The sequence below is a fragment of the Vanellus vanellus genome, assembly GCF_965231255.1.
Source record: "Vanellus vanellus genome assembly, chromosome: 7".
NCBI classification, from domain to species: domain Eukaryota; kingdom Metazoa; phylum Chordata; class Aves; order Charadriiformes; family Charadriidae; genus Vanellus; species Vanellus vanellus.
The window spans coordinates 33,308,800-33,331,281 of NC_138912.1; the positions used below are offsets into that span (position 1 = coordinate 33,308,800).

Consider the following 22,482-nt stretch of genomic DNA (forward strand, 5'->3'; position numbering starts at 1 on the left):
TTTGATGGAGCTACAGCTAAAAAATATGTTTAAAAGGGTAGTGACTGTTCTAAAATTTTCAGGAAATAAACTGTAGCAGTATAGCTATTGCCCACACAAAATAGTAGGACTAATCTAGATAACTAGCATTTAAAGGATAAAACTGTATAGCTCCACCTTACACCAATAGTTGTGTTGCTCTGCTGGATCTGTTATCGTAAAACTTTTCTGTCACTTATATGCACAAATTCATATTCCCACAGCATGACAAGGAATGTGTTATGAGACTGATAAAATCCATGAACACAGCTTTCTTGTCTAGTGTAAATACTTATGCTAAGGACAAGACACCAGAAAGTTTAATTTCACTAAACAAAACCAACCGCTTCAACACAGAAAGCCATTTTTTGCCTTTTTGCTATTCTCTGCCTCATTTCCCCTCCCTGCCCCAGAAATGACCAGGTGGCCTGTCATGTGGTCAAACCTAAAAAAGTACTGTCAGTGGCTAAATTGAATTTATGTGGCAATATATTAATCAGAAGCTGGCATGGAGACAGATGAGAGTAGATGAGGTTAGACTCAAGGTGAAGAGAAATAAGAACAGAGAGAATTAAGAAGAAGAAAAATACTGTTATTAAAAGGGAAAAAACAGAGAAATTACTGTAGTAACTAAATTTGGTAAAAAAAGCTCATGTAAGAGATCGTGTTAGCAGTTAACATGGAAGAAAAAGAGGAAATTAGAGAAAATGAATCTACAGATGATGGGCTTTTGATGCGAGTTCAGCAGGTCACAGATAAGCAGTGATCAGACAAGTCTGAAAACAGACCCGCGTTCCATCACATGGAGCCACTGTCAGACCTCTGTCATTAGGCAACAGCTGTGCCTGGATAAATGACGACTTGTTCTGCTTTGCAGCCAGCACTGTCCCTGTGAGCATGTAGTGTAGATTAAGCCCCCTGAACTTTGAACAAGGAGGTGAGGGGCTAATGTTGGCCTAGGAGAGAGAATTTTGCCATATTTGTTTGCTGTTCTCATTTCTCTTTCTAGAATATATTGCAGATTACCAGAGATGGCTGTTGCAAGCACATATAAGAATAATTTTGGAGGCATTCACAAAGCCTAGATTTAGCTTCAGGATGCTTTTCTCCCCAGCTTCCTTTAGAATCAAGAGAAAGCATTTCCTCTGGGGCAACCCAGAGCACCTACGATGAGCTCCCATTGAGACACTGCTGAGGATTTTACCACTCCCCACTGGCTGTGGAAAGATCCTAAGGCAAATAATCTCCTTAGGCTATAGGTAGCCTTTGCATCTATCCTGCTGTTCAGCCTGGTTTAAGAACCAGGAGCAGTGAATCTGTCACTAACAGATTCTGGAGTCAGTTCTATGATTTTCAAGGCTCACAGAATGCCACAGTTCTTCCACTGACTTTAAGTACTCCGGGGCACTGCAACAGCAGCTGAAAATCTGAAAGGACTGCTATAATGTCAATAAATGACATACAGCAGGGGTGTCATATATTCAGAGCACAATTAACAGTGATAGGACATCGTTCAGAGCAGAACATGGTTTAATTAAAATGCTTGTGGCTGTTATTAACAAAACAGTGCTATAAACTAACAGTCACTTCATTGCCTGTTCAGGTACTCCCTCTATCTAATCTGCCTGTATATGGGTGCTAAGTGGGCATACATTCCTACCAGAGCAAAAACATGTAAAATGCAGCTCTTAATTGCTGTTTCTAATGTATTTCCTTGTAGAATTCTAACAGTAGATCACATATTTAAATAATCATAGATCTGAAAGACAGCATAAGAGCTCGTTGTAAGTGACTGAGTCAAGTGAGTGAAATTTAAGACTAGTTTCACTATGCATCCAGGCTCTGAGCCAAGGAGAGGGAATGTCTGGGTGTTCCTCCTCTCATTCATTTAACATAATTTTCCTTCTGTTTCCTTAGCAGTTAATTAGCTGTGTTCATGGTAGCAGTGGGGGATAAGACAATGGTGTCTTTCCTGTCTTGCCACGTCACCTCAGTCATAGCAGATCTTGATGGTACAAAAACTGGCAGGCAGCAACATTAATCTAGAATGAGTATCTTCTCTGCTTATACAAAAAGCTTAAAGCTCTATAGTTATAAGAAAGCTAGATCATTAGTTGACATTGAGGAACTAGTCACTTAGACTTTATTAACTTTATGTGTTACTGAACTCTACCTCCTTCTTGGCTCTCTTTGAAGAGTTTTGACATCATCCAATGAAAGGATGTAGTATTATGAGGAAAATCTAATGTACAGGATCAGTTGAGAGAGTTTAATAAAAGCCTTTGTGGAAAGGGGAAGGGAAGTAGGAAAGACTCTAGAAGATACTGTAATGGAAAGCCAGCAGAAATGTGTCTTTTTCCAGTGAAAACGGGAAATGCTGAAGAGAGAATGGGTCACTGTGGGCTACTTAAGTGAGTAAAAGTAAAATATGAACTGCACTGGAAACAGAAAACTAGACGGCCACCAAAACAGGCTTTTATATTCCAAGTTCAGTGCACATGAGAAAAACAAGGACAGCATGAGGATACACTGAAACAGTGACCAAGAGGTTAAAGATAATATGAAGAGACTGTTCTAAGTCCCGAAGGCACAATAATGCAAAATGACTTGACCAAGAAAATATTAACTGTAATTAATTTGTAATACGGAGATAAATTTTGAAACCAGTTCCTATTCCCACTAAAACTAATTGGACTTTTGCCACGAAGTTTATTGGGAAGGGGATTAAACTTTGAATAATGGCTTGGTTAAGAAATCATTGATGTAATTGTGAACTGCTGGGAAAAAGTAACCAAGAAATACATGATGAAATATCATCACTTGAACAAATGCATCTGAGGTGTCCCTTTGGGTATTTATAGAGCTGATGGAACAACTAGTTGCTAAAAAAACCCACAGAGAATTGAGGAAGTATCAGAAGACTAATAAAGTGTCAGCATGTCACAAGTCTTTAAAAATTGAATTAAAAGTAACTATGTAAACTGTTGTCTTATGGGCATAGCCCCACACTGAAATAAATAGTATAAATATTAAAGCAGAAGGGAAAAATGTATTCATGTGGAGGTGAATAGTACAATGAGACCCAGATATGACACAGGTGTACTGCAATAAACTAAGCCAGACAAATTAGAACATTTATCCCTCCACTTTTTACGATGAAGTAAGAAGACTATTGGAGTACAGAATAGCATCAAGACTTTACAAAGGCATTTGCATTTGATGCTCTGCCACATAATATCTTAAGGGACTTACTGAAACAAGTCAGCTTGGGCTAAAATTCACTTAAAGGTATGACAGGCTGGCCACTGAACTGTAGACAGAAAGTAAATCTGAATAGCGGTCAGCATGGTCAAGGAGAAGCAGCTGGTAGTACCCTTTAAAGGTCGAGATATGGTCCAATATCTAGAGGATAAAGCACTAATTAAATGTGAAAATTATACTAAAGTAGGAAGAATGATTAACAGCACAGAGGAGAGAGGAAATACAGAAGGTTGTAGTTGTTCTCTAGGGATACTATGGATCTAATAAAGTGTGGCTAAACTTAAAAGAAAAGCAAATTAATAAATGATAATGCTAAGCATTAATAGTACTTTGCACCCGTTAGGCAGCCAATAAATTTTATGAAGCTACAAATACATTATTTTTGCTTATGAAAGAATTTGTCTTTCTTAAATGCTTATTCAGCCTTTATAAAGCTGAACAGAAAACTGAAATTTGGAAAGCATCAGCATAAATAGCATTAATAAAATGGTAATTTGCTTGATATCTTTCTGTTTATCTGAGAGGAATATTTCTTTTTAACTGTTTAAATTGCTCAGAGTAGGTTGCTCAGAGTAGATGATAGAGTTGGAGGGCTCCATACTCCGAAGTGTTCATTATGAATGAGGACAGCGTGGCGGTGATGGTGTGTGGTAAGGAACGAAGGCTTAGGTATCAGGGCACTTCCTTGATTGTGCTTGGTCAGACCAAACCTACCTAGCCCAGCATAGTCTCTTTAGCAGTGGCTGAAAATTAACATTTACAGAAGATGAAGAGCAGGGCAAGCATGTGTAACAGTCTTCAGTAACTCTTCCCCAAAGTCTAATAATTTTCAGATTAGGGACTCTGAATCACTCAATTTCTTTTCCCTGAACTTTTCCATCCTCTCCTTAAACCAATGCAAACTTTCAGCATTGACACTATTCTTTGGCCTTACAAGTCTCACACCAATTGCAAAGTACCGCCTCCTTCCGTTTGTTTTGAAGCTGGTTGCTATTAACTGCATTTGACAGTCTTGTACTGGTAGACTTTGGCTACCCTGTTTGTGCTGCTCGCGCTTTACTGAACCTCTATCACATATCCCTTGCTTGCCTTTTACACAGACTTTACACAGTCTTTTTATCTGAATAGTACACTAGCTTTTCCCCATACAGAAGCCATTTTCACATCATACTAGACAAAAACCTATAGATGCATGAATAGGTCCCCTGGCACCAGAGGTCCCAAGATTACCTCAGAATTGTTATCTTGGACATTTTAAAGTATGCTTTGTGGCCTTGCAAGAAAAGCCTGAATGCATGAACTGAATGCAATTGCTGAAATGAAGTCTTCCTAACAGGGAAGGAGAGGCGTTTTGAGATGTATGACCTACTGCATACATCTCACTGCAGTCTTCCCAGGAATAGTGAGGGCTTCCCAGCATTGTGAGCAACATCAGAGCAGAAAACAGCAGACAGACCCCTTTCCAAGAGAGCTGCAGCCTCACTGCTGGACTTAGTGTCCGGGTGGCGGGCTGCAGTTGTTACCTTTGCAGAGAGGGGGAGAAATAGGGAGAGTCACTTCTGAGACAAGACTAAGCACTGCTGCTCTGCCTTGGATTTTCACAGGGGAAAAAGGGGGGCCTGTGCCATCATCCTCCTTGTTTGAGCATTTGAGGAGGCTCCTGCTTTGCTATCTGAGAAAAAACAAAGAGGTGCTCAGTGAGATACTGCGCCTAGTGCTCTAAATTGTCATACGTCAATGTCTGTCTCCATGTGGAAAAGGAAGCTGTGTCACACTGCATGTTAACTGTACATAGTCACAGCTTTCACTTAGGGTCTTAAATCTTTTTTTTTTTTTTTGGTCTTTCTGTCACCAGTGTGTGGATTTTACTTCAGTCCTATGGTACTTCAAGAATACCCTGCACTCAATCCTTTAAAGTATGTGCCTTTGCATGCTTGAAACAGACAGGTCCACTAAAGACAAAGAATGACTGTGAAATTGCAAAGCCTTTTTTTCTATGAACTTCAGGAGTTAGTTGCTAAGCTTAGTCAATGCTCCTTTCAGGACTGACCCAATATGCTGGATACTGGTTTTGACCCTTCCGTTTATCTGTCCTTTAATGTTTTGCTTTTCTCCTCAAAAGTGACATATTAATAGAAAAAAAATTAAAAAAAAAAAAGGGCTGTCTTTATTTCCTCCCTTGTTTTTCTTTTCTGAAAACTGTCTGTAGCCTTTCTGCCTTCTGCTTGCACAGTCCACTGAGCAATAACACAGGTCTTTTTTATTCCCAAGTGGGAAGGAAGAGCTGGAACTCTGAGTCTTGCTGAAGTCTGAGAAAGGAGGTTTCTTTTATAACTTGCAAATGAAACCCTGCTACTGTGACATACCAAAGTGTTTTCAAACAGGAAGAGGGTTGCCTTACAGCTCTGTGCTGTGTGCTGCTGCGGAGCAGTTTTCCCAAAATGGAGTGCAGCACAGGCAGGACAGGACTTGTAATGGTGCGTGGCTTTGTTTGCGGGGAAGAGAGGAGCACACGGCACCTTTTCCTCTTGCCTTTATAGCTTGAATGATGTCGTGGCTTTTAGGAAAGAAGCCACACACCTCTCCAGCTGGCTGGTAGCCTCTCTGCCTGTCCGCTGTAGAGCGGTAGCCCTGCAGCAAGATTTCAGTGACCTAGCTGGGATATGTGAATGCCAGGCTAAGACATGAGAGCCGAGGTGGTTGAAGCTAGCCAGGCAAGAGGGGTGTGTTTCCTGGTATGTGTATCATGCTAGAAAACTCTGCCTCTCTCTCCTTATATGAGGTTGCAATAATAACAGATCCACTCTTGTTGAACTATAGAAATTGGTAATGTTCTATTTAATGTTGAAAGTGCTAAAGGCTGCTGTTGTGGCAAATTCTTTGCAAGCTTTTGCAGTTCTAAACACATGGCACTCCCTTGTCTCTAATGTTGTGCTGCCATTGGCAGACTTCCCATTACATAATGTTGACCCATATTTGTGATATGTGACATTTTTTGCTAAAGACTGTCAGGGATAATCCGTCACAGAATAAACTTTCTGATTATACGCTGAGACTTTGTCATCCTTCGGCACAAATGTAACCTGTGCCTCAGACAATGCTATTCCTTGTTAAGACAAGCAGAGTACAGTTCTGTCAGGTAAGAAAAACACCAAGGGAGTATCGTGTGCTTTGAGACCGAAATACCTAGGACTAAATTCACCGCAGAATGATTGCACAGAATCACATCTGGGAGTAATTTGAGCTTTAAAATATGTTGAGCTCTAGCCCAGGTGATGGGAGTAGCGATTGGCTGAAGGAAGCATGAAGGCTGAAGTGTGACTCTGCAAAATTCTGTCTCAGGCAGGTCCAGCTTGTTTCATGCTTCAGAAAAGGGGAGCTGTGGAAAAGTTTTCTCAGCTCTGCTCTTCCACTGAAGTCTGCCAGTATTCAGTATTTGTAGACTAACTAGACTTTTCTTAAAAAAAAAAAAAAAAAAAAAAGGAAAAAAGGTGTAATGGTGTGAGGAGATAAATAGATATACCTCAGCCAGGGGTTATTGCTAAAAGGCAGCTGAGAAATTAGAGGTCTTGGAAGAACGGGAACACCCCCAAAGCTCTCTGCTTTCAAAAAGCTATGCAAACCCCACCTGTTCTTAAAAACCTGATTTCAGTTGCATAGAATAAAAAGTAGAGGAGAGAAAGGTGTATAAAATAGAGGCAGAGAGAATAAAACAGGAATTCTCTCAGTATTCAAGAACAGGGTCTGCTTCAAATGGACTTTATATAATGTTGTAGCAAAGAAGTAACAAGATTGTGTGAGCTGCTGAAGCGTCTGCCACATTGTGGAAAGGAATGAGTGTGGAACATAAGGCCGAGAGACTAAATACACCCTCTTCAGAGAAAGACATTTTCCAGCCTTACGTAGGAGATGACTGTGTGCTAGGAGCCATTGCAGTATCGAGGAGAAAGGTTTTGCTTCTGTGCAAGGAATGAATGCTTGTCAGAGCCAAAATTAAAACCTGATGAATGCAGTCTCACCCACTTTCATTTCTTCCCTCTCAGATTCTACGTTTGTCCTCATTCTGTCTGTGCATTCATTCATATACTCCTCTCCCTTCCCACCTCCCCATTGACTCACACTCTCCCTCCCTGTTTCTTATCGCTTCCTTTTCATTTTCTCTTCCTATAGGTTTCCTTCCCACTCATTCCATTTCTCCTCTGCCTGACCCCTCTGCACACGTTTTCCTTCATGGTGAGAAAACAGCAGAGAGACAAAGGGGAGGAAAAAATAGAAAATGAGCAAGGAAAGGAGGGGGGTGAAGAGTAGACGGTGCAGGAAGGGTGCTCAGTGTTGTGCCTTCTCCCCATGCTTCACCACAGATTTTTGAAGGTGTCCTAGGAGTCGGGGCTCCTAAAACCTGTTCCATTCTCCCAGGCAGCAGCACTTGGCAGTGGCTTCGTAAAAGGTAATGCCAGAGCTCATTTCCTCAGATTAGTATCCCTAGAAACTATCATAAAGAATAGAATAATCCCAAAGCCCAGTGGAAAGCCACCTCTGAGTGACAAACAGCTGGCTGTGTGTGGAGCTTGCTACTCTGTTGGATCAGCAAGGACTGGGTGGAGACTGGGTGGTTTTGGGATTCAAAATGGGAAATGGGAGCTTTAGGGACTCTTTGGACTTGCTGGCATGCAATGCTGAGCGAGGAACGTCACGGCCTCAAGCTTGTCTGAGGCCAGTGAGCAATGAGCTGGTGTTTCTCAAAGCAGCTGTTGCTGGTGTCTCAAAATTGATGGCCAAATGTTACTAATTTTGGTTCAGTGAAACAACAAAGAGGTGCCAGGCATGCTTATTGTCAGGTGTGGTAGGAAATGGGCTGAAACCACTTTATCTGGAGGGTGGTGATCCCATCTGAGCACCACGAGCTTGATTCCAAAGTTGATCTGTAACCTGGAGAAAGCGCGGGGCGCTCAGGAGGCCCAGAGGCTGCTCCTCCACCCACCCTGTGCACCTGTGGTGAGGAGGGGGCCGAGCCATCACAACTGCCCGCGGTGCAGTGCCACGCAAGTTTTAATTTCTTCTCCTATTACTCTTTATTTAAATTTTCTCCTTTTCTGGCCCCGTTCTTGCTCCTGAAACTGCTAACTGAGATGTAATTGTTTCTCCTTCCCACAGAAAGAGCGGGAGGGCATTGCGCAGGGCAGGTAGCCAGGGATGACCCACTCCTCTCCCGCCATCCGTAACCTTCTGCCAGCCTTTTTCCTGGTTTATCAATTTAACAACGGCTATTACTTCTTTCTTCAAATTCTTGCGTAACGGAAGGATCGGTGCGGACGCCCGCAGCCCTTCCCTTGCACTTTGGCGTGATTTAGGCGCTGTGTGCTTGGGGAAGGGACACCGATACCGCTAGGCTGTTGGGGGGGTGGGGGGGTGGGTGTCGCGCCGATGCGCCTGCCCTCAGGCCGAAACGACACCACGGAATGAAACGTACCGCTGCGGGGAGCCGGACCGGGCGCCGGCCGGGGGGAAAAGCCCGGGGAACGGCACCCAGCCGCCCCGTCCCGCCGGGCTTCGACACCCCACCATCGCTCCATCTCCGGCCGGGCCGCGTGCGCCGCGCGAGAGGCCCGGCCGAGGCGCCTCCCGCCGGCCGTTACTAACGGTCGCCGCGTGCAGGGCCCGCCGCGTGCCCGGGGCGGGGTGGGGCTGCGGGCTGTGAGGAGAGAGGCGGCCGGCGGGGCCGGAGAAAGGAGAGGTGAGGCGGGCGCCGCCGCCGCCGTTACATAAGGAGCGGGGCGGGGGAGGGGAGCGGGCCGACCGGTGCGGCCGCGGCCCCTTTAAACACGGAGCCTGGGGTGCGGTGAGTGCGCGCCTCTCTGCTGCCCCCTCCCCGCCCGCCTGCCTGCAGTGACAAATCCGCTCCCCGCCCGCCTCCGCCGAGCCCAGCCGAGCCGGGCGGCGCCGGGAAGCGCTGCCGCCTGGTTCCGCACCGCCCGCCCGCCGCGGAGCCGGCCAGCCTCAGCCCCAGCCCCGGCGGCGCGACAGCAGGGAGCGGCGAGGGGCGCGATGGAGGCTCCGCGCCTGGCGCACACCATGAGCAGCCCCACTAGCCCCTGCGAGGAGGTGATCAAGAACCTGAGCCTGGAGGCGATTCAGCTCTGCGATAGGGACGGTAAGTCCGGGCTCGACACCGCTAATCCCCGCAGACGCAAGATGCTGTTGCCCTCATGGATGCTAATGCAAATTAATCCCCGCGGCGTATGGTCCTTTGTTATCCCCCATGTATTTGTAGGTGCAAGTGTTCCCCACCCCTGCCGCCGCCGCCACCCTCCTGCCATTGAGAACAAAAGGAAAAAGAGCAGGTTGCACCTTGCTGGAGGGAAGGGAGGGAAACCTGGCGCTCCCTAAGCCATCCTTTGCGTTGCAGTGCGTTTACCCCTGGGCGAGCCTGCTGCACAAGCCTGCCCCTGCCAGGAATGGACGCCGGGGTTGGTTCTGGGAGAGGCAATAGGGAGAACTAGAGCAGGCGCCGCGCAGAGTCCAGATCTAGGGACGGGGTAGCGGCCGTGGTGTGGTGTTTTGTTCTCCGTGATCTCCAAACTCCTTTGTATTGTAGGGCAGTTCCTGTGCTTAAAATACACTGAGGAATCCGCTGGCTGGCGTGGGCTAGCGGCGAAACTTGTTGCCGGTCGCTTGTGCGAGCGACAAGGCGGGGAGCGGGCCGACGCTGGGGCTCGCAAGGTGGGCCTCGGGGGGAGGCGGCGGGGCGGGCGGGCCCCGCCGTTCAGCACCGCGGACAGCGCCACGCCGGCGGCGGGGCCCGCCGGGCCGTGGCGAGCGGCCGGTGGAGACGGCAAGTAGTCCTTCCCCCGGCTGGCACAGCTGGGCCGTCGGACAGATGAAGTTTGGGTGTAGAGTTGTAGGTGCGGCTATGAAGGATTGTCTGGGTCGAAGCAACCAGGTAAATGTAAGGTGGTGATGAGGGACAGCCAAAACAAATTTACGTGCTTAAAACAACACTGAAAGCTGACTACGGTAGTATCGTTTGTGCACAGCTGTGACTGACAAAGCTGAACAGACAAAACTGACGTCAAATGAAAAAATAGTTTATTGTAGAGTGTCATATAATTTGTGTTTATATACTGGATTATTCTCATCTTCTCATTTGACATTGAATTATCAAAAATAACCTATCATTTTTTAATGCAAAATGTGCTTTGAGTGTGGAATATATGTTACCTGGTAAATACACCGAGGAACAGAAATACTGTATCAGCGAATCGTACAGTTTGATTAATGAATTTCCTTCTTGTGAGTGTATTTTGGAGCATAACTGTTATAGGTGATGATTACAGAAAGAGTCAGTCTGGCTTTCTCAGTTTTCGTGTTGTTTTTTTGTTTTTTGGGGTTTTTTTTTACAAATTAGTTGTGATGAAACACTTTGCTTTTCTGACCTAGGCAGACTTAATATTTTAAATGCTGGATTTTTGTAAGGTCTTTATTTTTCTTGAAATATTCAAGATATTGACAAGGCATTGAAAAGTCTTTCCAGAAATTATTTTTATAGCTGCATTGAAAATTCTTTGCATTTTTTTATGTTTGAATTAAGATGTAATGTGCACTTCCATCCACCTATGCCTAACTGACTGCCTAGAGAAACCGAACTATGTTTATAATAGTGGAGGCTAGACCATTCTTTTGATAAAAAGCTTTTTTGTGTATATTTCTTTTTATTAATACTAGAGAGAAATGAAAATAGATAAATTCTGCAATCCTTCATATTTGTCTACCTCAAGTAATTGTAGTGAAGTACTCCATGTTAATCATTTCAGACTCTATTTGGCTCAGCATAATGTAGTAAAGGAGTGCTTGATTTCTATGGAATAGTGTTATACAGGCAAGCAAATGCAAAAATGTAGTATTTTTAATTTTAATTCCCTTTTGAATAGGCTTCACTGGAAAGCAACATCTTTCCTATAGATCTGGCTTTACAAACTAATCTTTGTAAAGTAAGCCACTGTCATATAGGGTCATTGCTTCCTACAATACATGGTTGAATTTCTGAAGGAGGCACCTATATTGGGTATGTAAAATATGCAACTCAGTGCCTAATTTGGCACAAGACTGTATTTGGGCATACTTCAGTATTTCCTACAGGTGGCACTTATGTATCAAAAAGCTTGTTTTAATGGGAACATAAAAACAAGCAAGTAAAGATCAGGGCATTAGTCTTTCTAGGTATGCATGCAAATGTGTATGCAACATGTTTAGATCCCTAATTATGTACAGGGGTTTAGTTAGTGCATTTATATTATAAATACTTACGATTTATTTTAGGATATCTTTGTTGTAAAAGACACAGTTCTTAAGGTGATATGTTGGCATCACTGAGGTTAAGCAAAGTGTTGTGATAAGTATCAATATATACTACCCATAGTGAATTAAAAATGTACTTGATTTTTACATTTTGAAAATGTCCTTGATCTCTAAGCTGTAGTAACTGTAAAGGCAATCAATGAAATGATAACATGATAGCTATGATAAATTCTGCAGTATACTTAGTTTGGAATTGCAGGCAATGCTGCAGTATAAACATAAGCAATAATGGAATATTTATGCAGATAACAAAATATTTTTCTTATTTTCTAAGATGAGGGAATTAATATTCAAACATTTTGTATTCAGAAAACTAGGTTATACCTCCTATGGAGGTATATGCAGGAGCCAGAAATCCAGGAATTGGAGCGAACAATTAATAAGTTCACAACAGTTTGTACCTTTCTAGATTTTTTCTGTAGGTTTTTTTTTTTTTGCAAGCCTCATAATCTCTTTTAATGAATCAAAACCATTTAGAAAACTTACAAATATCAAATAAAAAGAAAACAAACGTATGCATTTTGGAGATTATTTTTTTAAATAAAAACACCTGGTAAGATTATTTTAAAATGAATGCAACATTATAAAGCCAAGCATCAGCTCTTATTTTCATCATTCTCTGTTATTTACAAATGCACCTTGCGTTATTTTTTCCTATTATTTTAGGTGGGTCTACTAGCACAGCTTAGTCTGTTGCACAGTCTGACATATAGCTCCTTAGAACTCTGCTGAACTCACTTTGTGTATAGGAAAAAGTATAATTTGTTATTTTCCTTTGCTGTATTTGAACATTGCAGCCATATTTCTGTAAACTTAGGCCAGGAAAGAATGTTTAATCTGTGCTAAAAATTCTGGTGACCTTTTTATAAAATTTGTATTAGCCGTACCTTTCATAGATGGATGCCCTTTGAGTCATAGCAGGCCAATTCCATGAAAATACATCTAACTGCAGAAAATCATAAGCCTTTGAAAAAAATTACTTTTCACAGACTTGGTACAACAGTCTTAGATTTTAGCAGCTGAATTTCCTGAAGCTCCTCATTGTGGTTGCATAGCGCTCCCCCTACAGATACTTCACTTTGGCTGCTGGGGTCCTGCCAGAGTGAGAGCAGTGATGCTGTCATCTGCTTTCTGTGCCCTTACAGTTGGCACAGACAGCTGGAGAGCGGAAGACACCTGTCAGAACGCAGAAAGGCGAAAAGCAGAGCAACAAACCTTATATGAGGATGTTGGAACATGGGAGGCACGGACTGGGGAGAGGGGCAAGAAAACTGGCCCAGGAGGCACATGGGCTTGGCGCTAATAGAGATGGAGGCAGTGGCTGGTCAAGAACAGGAAAGACCTAGAAGCTAGGGAAGTTTGTAATATTAGATCACATGGGAAGGCAGAAGTGGGCAAAATGACCCTGAATGAGAATAGAAAAAGAAGATGAAGGAGCAAGGGAAGTAATCCAAGTTCAGGCAGGGTACCCAGGGAAGTAAAACTGGGAAAAAAGATGAGGCGGTGTTCAACCATATGGGATACGTTGGATGAATGACAATGAAACGAGAATTGGGAACCTATGAAGACTAAACCTGGAGACCTGTCTGCAAAGAAGAGACAGAAAGTTACAAGAATGTGGAGTGGGGAATGGGGCAGTTTGAACCACAGAGGTTAGCAGTGAAGGAACTTTACTAGGACTTGCTGAGCAAAGAGACTGGGACTGAAAAGACAGTCTTTGGAATAAAGAACAGGACTTTTGAAGTGTGACTGGGAAGTAGAAGAAGGGGTGGGACAGGACCAAGTTCAAGGAATAGGGCAGAAGTGGCCATGTTTTGGTGTGACAGCCAGAGAAAGGTCAGTGTGTATCAGCATGTGCTATGTTCCAAAACTGCACGTGACCCCAGGGTACCAAATTCTTCTTGTTCATTTGCCAGCGAAGAGCTCAAAAATCCACTGGCAAAGCATGACATCCGTTTTCAGTGCTTATCTGTGGGAAGGATGGCAGTGTGGTATGGCTGATGGTTGGCCTGTTAGCTCAAATGGTAGCATCTGTGCATGTTGCTGTGCTCCTAAATGTTCCAGCACTGCAGGTTACCCATGTGAGAATTGATCTGAAGCCACAGGTAGATTTTTAATCTTCTTTTTAGTTGCTCTTTTGTAAAACCTAAGAAATTGTAGACATATAATAGGTTATTAAGCTTACAGAGTTAAGCACTCAAAGCTAGGAAGTGGTGAAAGTTTGGTCCTCCGTGCAGAACCGGCATGGTGTTGAGATGTTTATGTTGTGCAGTGAATATTGGGGATGTTGAATGGCATGTTGTAAACAAGGTGGGGGAAGAAAGGAGAGAGAAATTTAGTTCTAGCCTGGACTCTATTCCAGACTTTCTGCATGGAACTGAGCAAGAGCTGCCTACTTTTCAAAGGGGTTTATGACTTCTTGTGTTTCTTCTTTTCTGGGTGCTTGATCCTGGTACCATGGTGTCAGGTCTTCAGGGGTACTGACAGTCAACTGCTGCATCAACTTCAGTGGGAGTAGGACTCCAAACATACAAAGCACAGCGCTAAATGCTTTGAGAAAAGAGATGTTAACCACTTTCAGTATGCACTGAAAGTTAGTAACCATCTTTAACTTCAATATATTCATCAATGACCAGGATGAGGGGACGGTGTACCCTCAGCAAGTTTGCTGATGACACAAAACTGGGAGGAGTGGCTGACACACCAGAAGGCTGTGCCACCATTCAGCCAGACCTGGACAGGCTGGAGAGTTGGGCGGTGAGGCACCTAATGAAGTTCAACAAGGGCAAGTGTAGGGTCCTGCTTCTAGGGAGGAATAACCCCATACACCAGTACAGGTTAGGGGTTGACCTGCTGGAAAGCAGCTCTGCAGAGAGGGACCTGGGAGTTCCAGTGGACAACAAGTTGACCATGAGCCAGCAATGTGGCCTTGTGGCCAAGAAGGCCAATGGTATCCTGGGATGCATTAAAAAGAGTGTGGCCAGCAGGTCGAGGGAGGTCATCCTCCCCCTCTACGCTGCCCTGGTGAGGCCACATCTGGAGTACTGTGTCCAGTTCTGGGCTCCCCAGTTCAACAAAGACAAGGAACTACCGGAGAGAGTCCAGCGGAGGGCTATGAAGATGATCAAGGGACTGAAGCATTTCTCTTAGAAGGAAAGGGTGAGACACCTGGCTCTGTTTAGCCTGGAGAAAAGAAGACTGAGAGGGGATCTGATCAATGCTTAAAAATATCTAAAGGGCAGCTGTCAAGAGGATGGGGCCAGACTCTTTTCAGTGGAACCCAGCGACTGGACCAAGGGGCAATGGGCACAAACTGGAACACAGGAAATTCTGTCTGAACATAAGGAAAAACTTCTTTACTTTGAGGGTGGCAGAGCACTGGAACAGGCTGCCCAGAGAGGTTGTGGAGTCTCCTTCTCTAGAGATATTTAACACCTGCCTGGGTCCTTTCCTGTGCAACGTGCTCTAGGTGAACCTGCTTTGTCAAGGGGGTTGGACTAGATGATCTCCCAAGGTCCCTTCTAACTCCTACCATTCTGTGATTCTCTGTGCCTTAGTTTTCCATGTGTAAAATGGAAGCAGTATTATTGCCTGCCCTCACATAGATGTTTTCAAAATAAACTAACAAATGTTTGTTAAGCAGCAAGGCACTGTAGTAGCCTGGAAAACCCATGAGGTGTATGGAAAAACCCATGATGGAATTCATAATTTTGTCTTCAGAGCAGAATATGAATAATGTGTAGGAAATAAGTCCTGGGACCACACACTGAACAATAGCAAATAGCTGTTACAAGAAAAATAGTTCATTATGTATGCACTATTCATTATGTATGCTGAATGAGTCAGAATTTATGTGGAAAAAATAGTATGTAATCATGCAGTTAAAGACTATATCATAATCTGAACAAACAAAGGGGCCAATTTAAGGTTATGCAAGTATGCTTCATTGTGATGTTTTCTGACTGTTGATGGCTTAAACTATGCAATCTCACTAAAGTGCTTTTAAAGGTTTTTTCTGTGCTCACTTCATATATTTGAAGATAGTATTTGGGTATCGGGATCAGAACTGGAATTGGTATCTTGGCCAGTTTCAATTGAATAAATCAATTTCATCACCTTTCAAGCACTTGACACCATCAAAATTGTTTAGTGTAAGAAGCTTGTATAAAAGCATTACATCATACAAGCTAAGATGTCATTTCTGTCTTATGTAAGCAACTTGCATCTGTGGATTTCCATGTTATTTGAGTATGTCTCATCCTTTCTTATTTATTTCAGAAGTTCATTATTATGCTGGATTTATTTGGAGCATTCCGAAAGATACTTCTAGAGTTTGTAAATGGGAGTTTTCATGGCCGTTATCATGTACACATTTGTGTTTCAAAGAGAAGGGATGAAGTGGCATCATCCAGTCTCTGGATGCATTCTACAAATGCCTTTTTTGGCATTATGGACTATTTCTGAAATATTACCCTTTAAGTCTCAGCAACAGGGGAAAATTGAATTTCTAGGTAGACTCCCACCTGAAGGACAACTGCGAGATCCAAATTTTGCAGTAATTCTTAGTGTCCTGAATGGCTGGACTTGCATAGTTCTTTGGGTTTTTTAAACTATGAGAGTTCTGAGCGCAGGAACAAACAATACATATTTTCATATCCAGCATAATAGAGAGGTGCTTGTAAATGTGATGTTTTGATAGGACACAAAATTCAGAGGGGTGTTTATTGTTGTATTTATTCCTCTCCCCAACTGCAGGTTTAAAGATTTAAATTTGCTCTCTTTGAAATGCAAACTGTATCACTTCTCTGGGGCTTGAATGACGGAATGGCCTACTAAGACATGTATTTCTTCCATAAAATTTTATTTTACCTGGCTGAACTTAAAAATAGCAAATTTTTTTTTTTTGAGACAAGCAATAATGCTTCTTCAGGTAGGAGCTAAAATCTTCAAAAGCTCTCTCGTTGCAAAGAAAAATACTTATTATGGCTTTTTAGCTTTACATTCTTGCCAGAGACTCAGATTTTCACATGTAATATTCCTTACTGTTAGGACATAGAAAAATACTAAATGGAGCCAAGCAACTCTCTTGAAGTCTTCATAAATGCTCTTTAAAATTGTGGAAGAGGAAAAACCTAACAATTTGCTTATGTCTTTCACTTCATCTCGCCATTGCAAGTATTTTATCTTGTCTTGTTTTATAGCATAAGCAATGATACCACTAAATAACTAATGGGGCTTTGTTAAAAACTGACTGTTCAACATCCCTGTGTCAAGAAATGTAGTCATCCCCATTCTTGATATTCTTTAATTTTTAGAGTTATTTTCCTTCCTTCTTCCTTTCTCCTCATCTTCTTTTAGAGCTTTATACCACTCAAATATGTGTAATTGATTATTAACTATTTTAACTGGCAATGACCAAGTTATATATTATTAGCTATTTAAATGTTGCCTGGTATTCTATTTGTGCCCCTATTGATTCAATTATTCTTCACTGAAACTTCTCTAGATCCTTTACAAAGCAGCTGAAATGCTTGATGTGTAATTATGGCAGATTCACATACAGAAGCACTGTTCTCTCCCAGTGCTATACGCTGATATTGCTGGATTGAAACTCAAATATATAATGTGGGTTTTTTAGTTAATTTCTACTCATTGTTATAATTAAGGCTTTTTAAACATTACTGTCTCCCATGTATGTCCCTTCTTCTTTGTGTTTGTTGCACATTATAGTTCTTAGATGCGTTCTTTTATTTATTCTGTAACAGAATCCATTTTATAATTTTCTGCCTATGTTTCTAAGCCATTTTGTGCTTGCACAAAATTCTTCTATTTTAATGCTGTCTGCAATACAGAAATGTGATCTTTTCTTTCCAGGTCATTCATAAAGATGCTTATTTAGCCTGGAACTATCCACAGGCTCTATGGTAGCCCTATAGACACCCGAACTCCTTAGCTGTTTTGCCACGTATCAGTCTCATCTGTGCCAGCCAACGCTCAGCCCTGCAGATCAGTAGTTCTTAGTAAGTACAATAGCAGGAGGAATCATTTAGGGAAGAGAAATTCTGCTCACTTCAGCATTTGAGAAGTAGGAATGCCAAGCCTCACTTAAAATTTCATATATCTTCTGCACATCTCAAAGGCAAAACCCGTTTTACATGAGTAAGAGTTAAGCCATTATTATCCTCTTAGTCTGTTTCATCTTCCATCTTAAACTAGATGTAGCAATTTTCTTTTCAGCCTTCTAATCTGATGGCTCTACCACCTCAGGTAAACTGTGTTCTGAGCTCGCTTCTCTGAGTTTGCTATTTACCCTGCCTGTATAATCTAGATCAGACCCTGCCCTACAGGCCACTTCAGCTTTTACAGCAGCCTTCTAGTGAGGTCCCTGGTCCCAGAGACATAGCTTCTAGAACGAGCACAATGTTTCTTTTGTCATATAGGGTGGGGGGAGGAGAGCCTATATCACATTCTTATTTAGAGTTCTCCAGTATTTTGTCATTCATTTTTGAATGGGTTCCAGTCAGGCATCGTTGTGTTCAATTGTGTCTGAAGGCTTGCTGAAGCTTATCTTCCTGACCTTGGGTTTTCCTTCTGGCACTTCTCTGCCTCATTAATTTTTCCTCCCAAATCTAGAAGGATCTTCTCCTTTATCCATTCTTTGTAGTTTCCTCCACGTTTTATTATTCATGGCCTCTATATAGCAGGTTTGGAGGTCCCAGCTTTTCTGAATAAGGTAGTTTTCAGTTCCCTTTGTGCTGCTGAAGTAGTGCCAGCATCTTTAACCACAATTGAGGAGGTAATCTTTAAAAGTCCCTACAGTCTGGGTTTGTTTTTCTTAGTCCACTTGGTACAGTAGGGTACGTCTGCCGTACTGCCAGCATGCATGGTCTTTTGTGCTTTATGTGACCTGGAAGGCTATATTTAATTCTGGCTAAACACAGCCCAGAATTGACCACTGTTTTCTTTTCTCTTTTGATAGAAGGTTTCAGCCTTCTACTTGCAGACTACTTTCTTCAAAAATTTATAAACATGTCTGAAAATATAGTACTAACATTGCCAATACACGATATATGTATAAAATATGTCACTGCTACAAGAAAGTATGAACAAATACAATGTTTATGATGTTGGAGCTAGAGAAAGCTCTGCTCCAGGATCACTTCCTGTGGTTTCTGCACTAGATTTTGTTATACTGTGGAGCATCCTTTATTTGACCTTGAAAATGTTACCTTCAGCACAGAAGGTTTGGTTAGAATTTGCTGTAGTGTTTGTAGCTGGATCAATTTTCACAGTGGTGTTTGTAGTTGAATCATTAATCAATTTTATTTTATTGTTTTCACAGGGTGTTCTTGTTTTATTTATGCTTGAATGAACAAGCTGCTTTGCATGGATGTTTTCAAAACCAATGATTAGCTATACTGTTTTTATAACCTAACAACAGTTTCTGTGAGCCTTGACAGTTCTAGCTGCTACCAAAAACAGGAAACCTTAAAATCGGTTTGGTGTTACTCTTTCATTCCTGCAGAATGACAGAAAGTATTATGAGTTGCACTGTTTCTTAGTTCCAAGTATAGAGTGGCATCTGGAATTTATTTTTCCAATACTGTTAGGACAGACACAGCTGGCAGGTCTAGAAGAAGCATAGTTTGAGGAATTCTGATGTTAAGTTTTCTGTATCAATGCAGTCTTGTTAGGAGAATTCTGCAGTTTGCAAGTGTCAGAGGCATCCCATAAATTTATTCGCTGAGCTGCTCCATTGGCTTCAATAAGACTTTTGTGTAAAACCAAACTTTTGTTATGTGTATTCAATCTTATTTCATACAGATAGGCATCTAATTTGGAATTTGTCTCTTTAAGTTGCAGTTTGTCTGGATTTCAGCTCTCTTCAATTTGGGGCTAGAATTAAAGTTTTTAAAAGATTATTCTGTTGGGTTTTTTTTTCAGTTTACTTCTGTGTGTACTTATAGTTGAAGACATATGGACTGCAAAATCAGCAAGATAAAAAGATGTTAAAAGGTTCTTTCAATCTTGGCCAGCCATAAGTACTAGTATACAACTATCAGTGGAGTGATTCATGCTGTGTCGTTCGTTCTTTTAATCCAATTTATGTAAAGGGAAATTATAGAATCATAGAATGGTTTAGGTTGGAAAGGACCTTTGAAGATCATAGAGTTCCAACCCCCCTGCCATAGGCAGGGACACCTCTCACTAGACCAGGTTGCCCAAGACCACGTCCAGCCTGTCCTTGAACGCCTCCAGGGATGGGGCCTCAACATTATACATTAATTTACATAAAATAAGGGATAAAATTAAGAATAGAGCATGCAGCAGATTGTATTTTAATGCTACTAAGGTGTATCTGATGACATAAAGTAAATATTACACACTTACACTTTTATGATGGAATTTATGCTGGTAATTTAATATAAATGCTCAGTAGTAAACATGTGGCTTTCAGAGTGCTAGTGTTCCTAACCAATTTCCAGCCTTTACACTTTCAGTGTAATTTCAAGGCATATCACTAGTCACAGGAATGGAAAATTCCCAAGCTTATCTGCTCACTGAATCCGTTGCATCACAGAGAAGTTGTGTCCTTCTTCTGTGGAACATACTGGAATTTTAGCCAGTGTTACCTATGTTCTGATGACACAGCTACCACCTTACCCTTCATGAAAGGACAGATTTGAGCAGTAGGACTTCACACAGAATTTATTGGGGTTGTCTCACCTCTGCCTACATGTAGAGGTTACTTTCTCTTCCACCTAGATGGAGGCACCTGAAACTCCAGGTACATTTCTTTGTTTCCTCTGTCTGTGAACTGCTTTGTAGCATGCTTTGGAACCTCAACCCTTTGAATATGTTTTTTTCTGTACTTCACTTTGTCACTCTGCTTAGGTAGCATGGAGTTCTTAAATCCTATCTGATTTAAGGCTCTCAGAATCCCTCTATCCTTTATATAGGTTATGGGGCTGAGAAAAAAAATGAAACCTGCATAAAAATTAAATTTAAAAAAATAATACAAGTTACAGAGTAGAATTGCCTGAACTATTGTGAATATATAATACATTTCAAATCACAGTTAAAAAGCACAGACTGGTGTAAAACAGCCAAATCCTATTCCTTATAAGAGATCTGTGTGAAAAGCACACAGCAATTACCAGTGCGCTGAAGTAAAGAAATGCTCATTCATGCTGCACACTGCCAGGGTATCCAGTGAGTTACAAAAGCCCACTCATGCTGAGCACCCTACTTTCTCAAGAAAAATGCTTAGTAAAATTGTGTTCCCCAGTCTTGAGTTCTCTCCACTGCCCTTCAAGTGACAAGTTTTGCCTTTCTCTCTGGGCTTCCCTTTTCTTGAAAGAAAATTGAGTCTTAAAGGAAAATCCTTGTGTGACCAAGGCAGTTGGTTTTCAGACAAGCTGGCAGGTCAAATTAAAGCTCATGTAAATACAAGGGTTCCTCTCCTGGCTAGGGTTGAACTCATATGACTTGAGGTAGAGAACACATTTTTGGTTCTGATTAAGACACGGCTGCAATAAATGGCACAAGTTGTTGCCAGCCAAATAAGAATGAGGTAAACAAGTATGAGCGTGAGGTTCATAGAAATAAACTAAAATTAAAGTGTTTTGTTTGCTCTTTTTTTTTTTTTTAGTGACACGTGAAAGCACAAATCATGAAAGGCCACTCAATTCTCTAATATACAGTTATTAAAGCAGTAGAAGGTTAAGGCCAATGCTTTGCCCTCAGTTACACTGTGTTAGCTGAAGAGCATTGGAGCAATTAGGCCAGTGACCCAGAGCAGTGTAACTTGGATCGGAATCTGGCTCCAAGCAACTTGTCCAGGGTCATACAGTCAGTGCCTTCATCTATCAGATCTGTCTTCTTTCATTGTTAGTCTTGGAGACACAGGCAGTTCCACAGTCTCAGAGGCAGCTGTACTTGTTTATTCATCAGAAGAGAAAGACCTCATGCCATAAGAAGCTCCAGATCTGCCCCTTTAGTGTAATCAGCAGGGTGGGAGTCTGCTGAAAAATGTCACTCCCTGTTTTCCAGCAAAACAGTCCTGAGATAGCAGCCTTTCAAATATACACCACAAAATGGGCCTGAGTGCAGTCTGAAGTATGGTCAGAATTTCATAAGGATGTGTAGATACAAAGTAGGCTTCTGCTAGATTAATAAAGTTCATGTGATAAATTGAGCTGGTTTTTTAGTGGTGTTTCTGATGTAGTTACTTGCTTTCGAAATATGGAATTCCTTATAACTGAAGGTATGCATTATACGCAAATTCTAGTATATGTAAGTGGCTGTAAAGTTAATCTTAATTTTTAAATTGCATTTAAATTAAACTAGAAGATGGTTTAGAGCCTTTTACATCCCATATTACCTTCTTTCCCTTTCAGCAGCTGAGAAACGCTCATTTTAATTAAAAATTTGTTTATAAATGCATCTTGTAGTCAACACATGCTGAGAAGAGCCACTTACCACCCATGTACTGTAAGCTTCCTGTGCTGAACAAAATGGGAGCATTACTTTAATTAGTAGTAAATACTGTGGTGGCTCAGTGTTTGTGGTCTGCTATAATGTCCTGTTTGATTTTAAGAAGGTAGAATTGCATTAGCCTAGCTTTGACAGTCAGGGGCATGAAAACCAGTGGTGTGCCAGTAGGAGTTGTAGTGCAGCGGTAGCTATTTTTGCCACACTGCAACTCTCATTCCATAGAAGGTTGTGGAGAAGCTTGTTGAGCTTCAACATGACAAGGTACAGTAAAAAGTAAAAACACATCTTCAGTATAAGCAGTCTAAGACAACTCCGGTGTATCGGTATAAATCTTTTTGCATATATGTCACT

General features: G+C 41.9%; 1 protein-coding gene across 2 annotated transcripts in view; it reads left to right on the forward strand.

Annotated features, from left to right (window-relative positions):
- Positions 1–22,482, forward strand: part of PHYHIPL (phytanoyl-CoA 2-hydroxylase interacting protein like) — a gene marked incomplete at both ends in the record, with an annotated part of 57,967 nt that overhangs the window by 12,901 nt on the left and 22,584 nt on the right. Inside the window, one exon of one of the 2 annotated variants that reach the window (XM_082486722.1) lies at positions 9,325–9,430. The exons of the other annotated variant lie outside the window; for it this stretch is intronic. Coding sequence (XP_082342848.1) covers positions 9,325–9,430 — 106 coding nt within the window. Of the gene's footprint in view, positions 1–9,324; positions 9,431–22,482 lie in introns of those variants that run through there. 2 annotated transcript variants of the gene reach the window in all.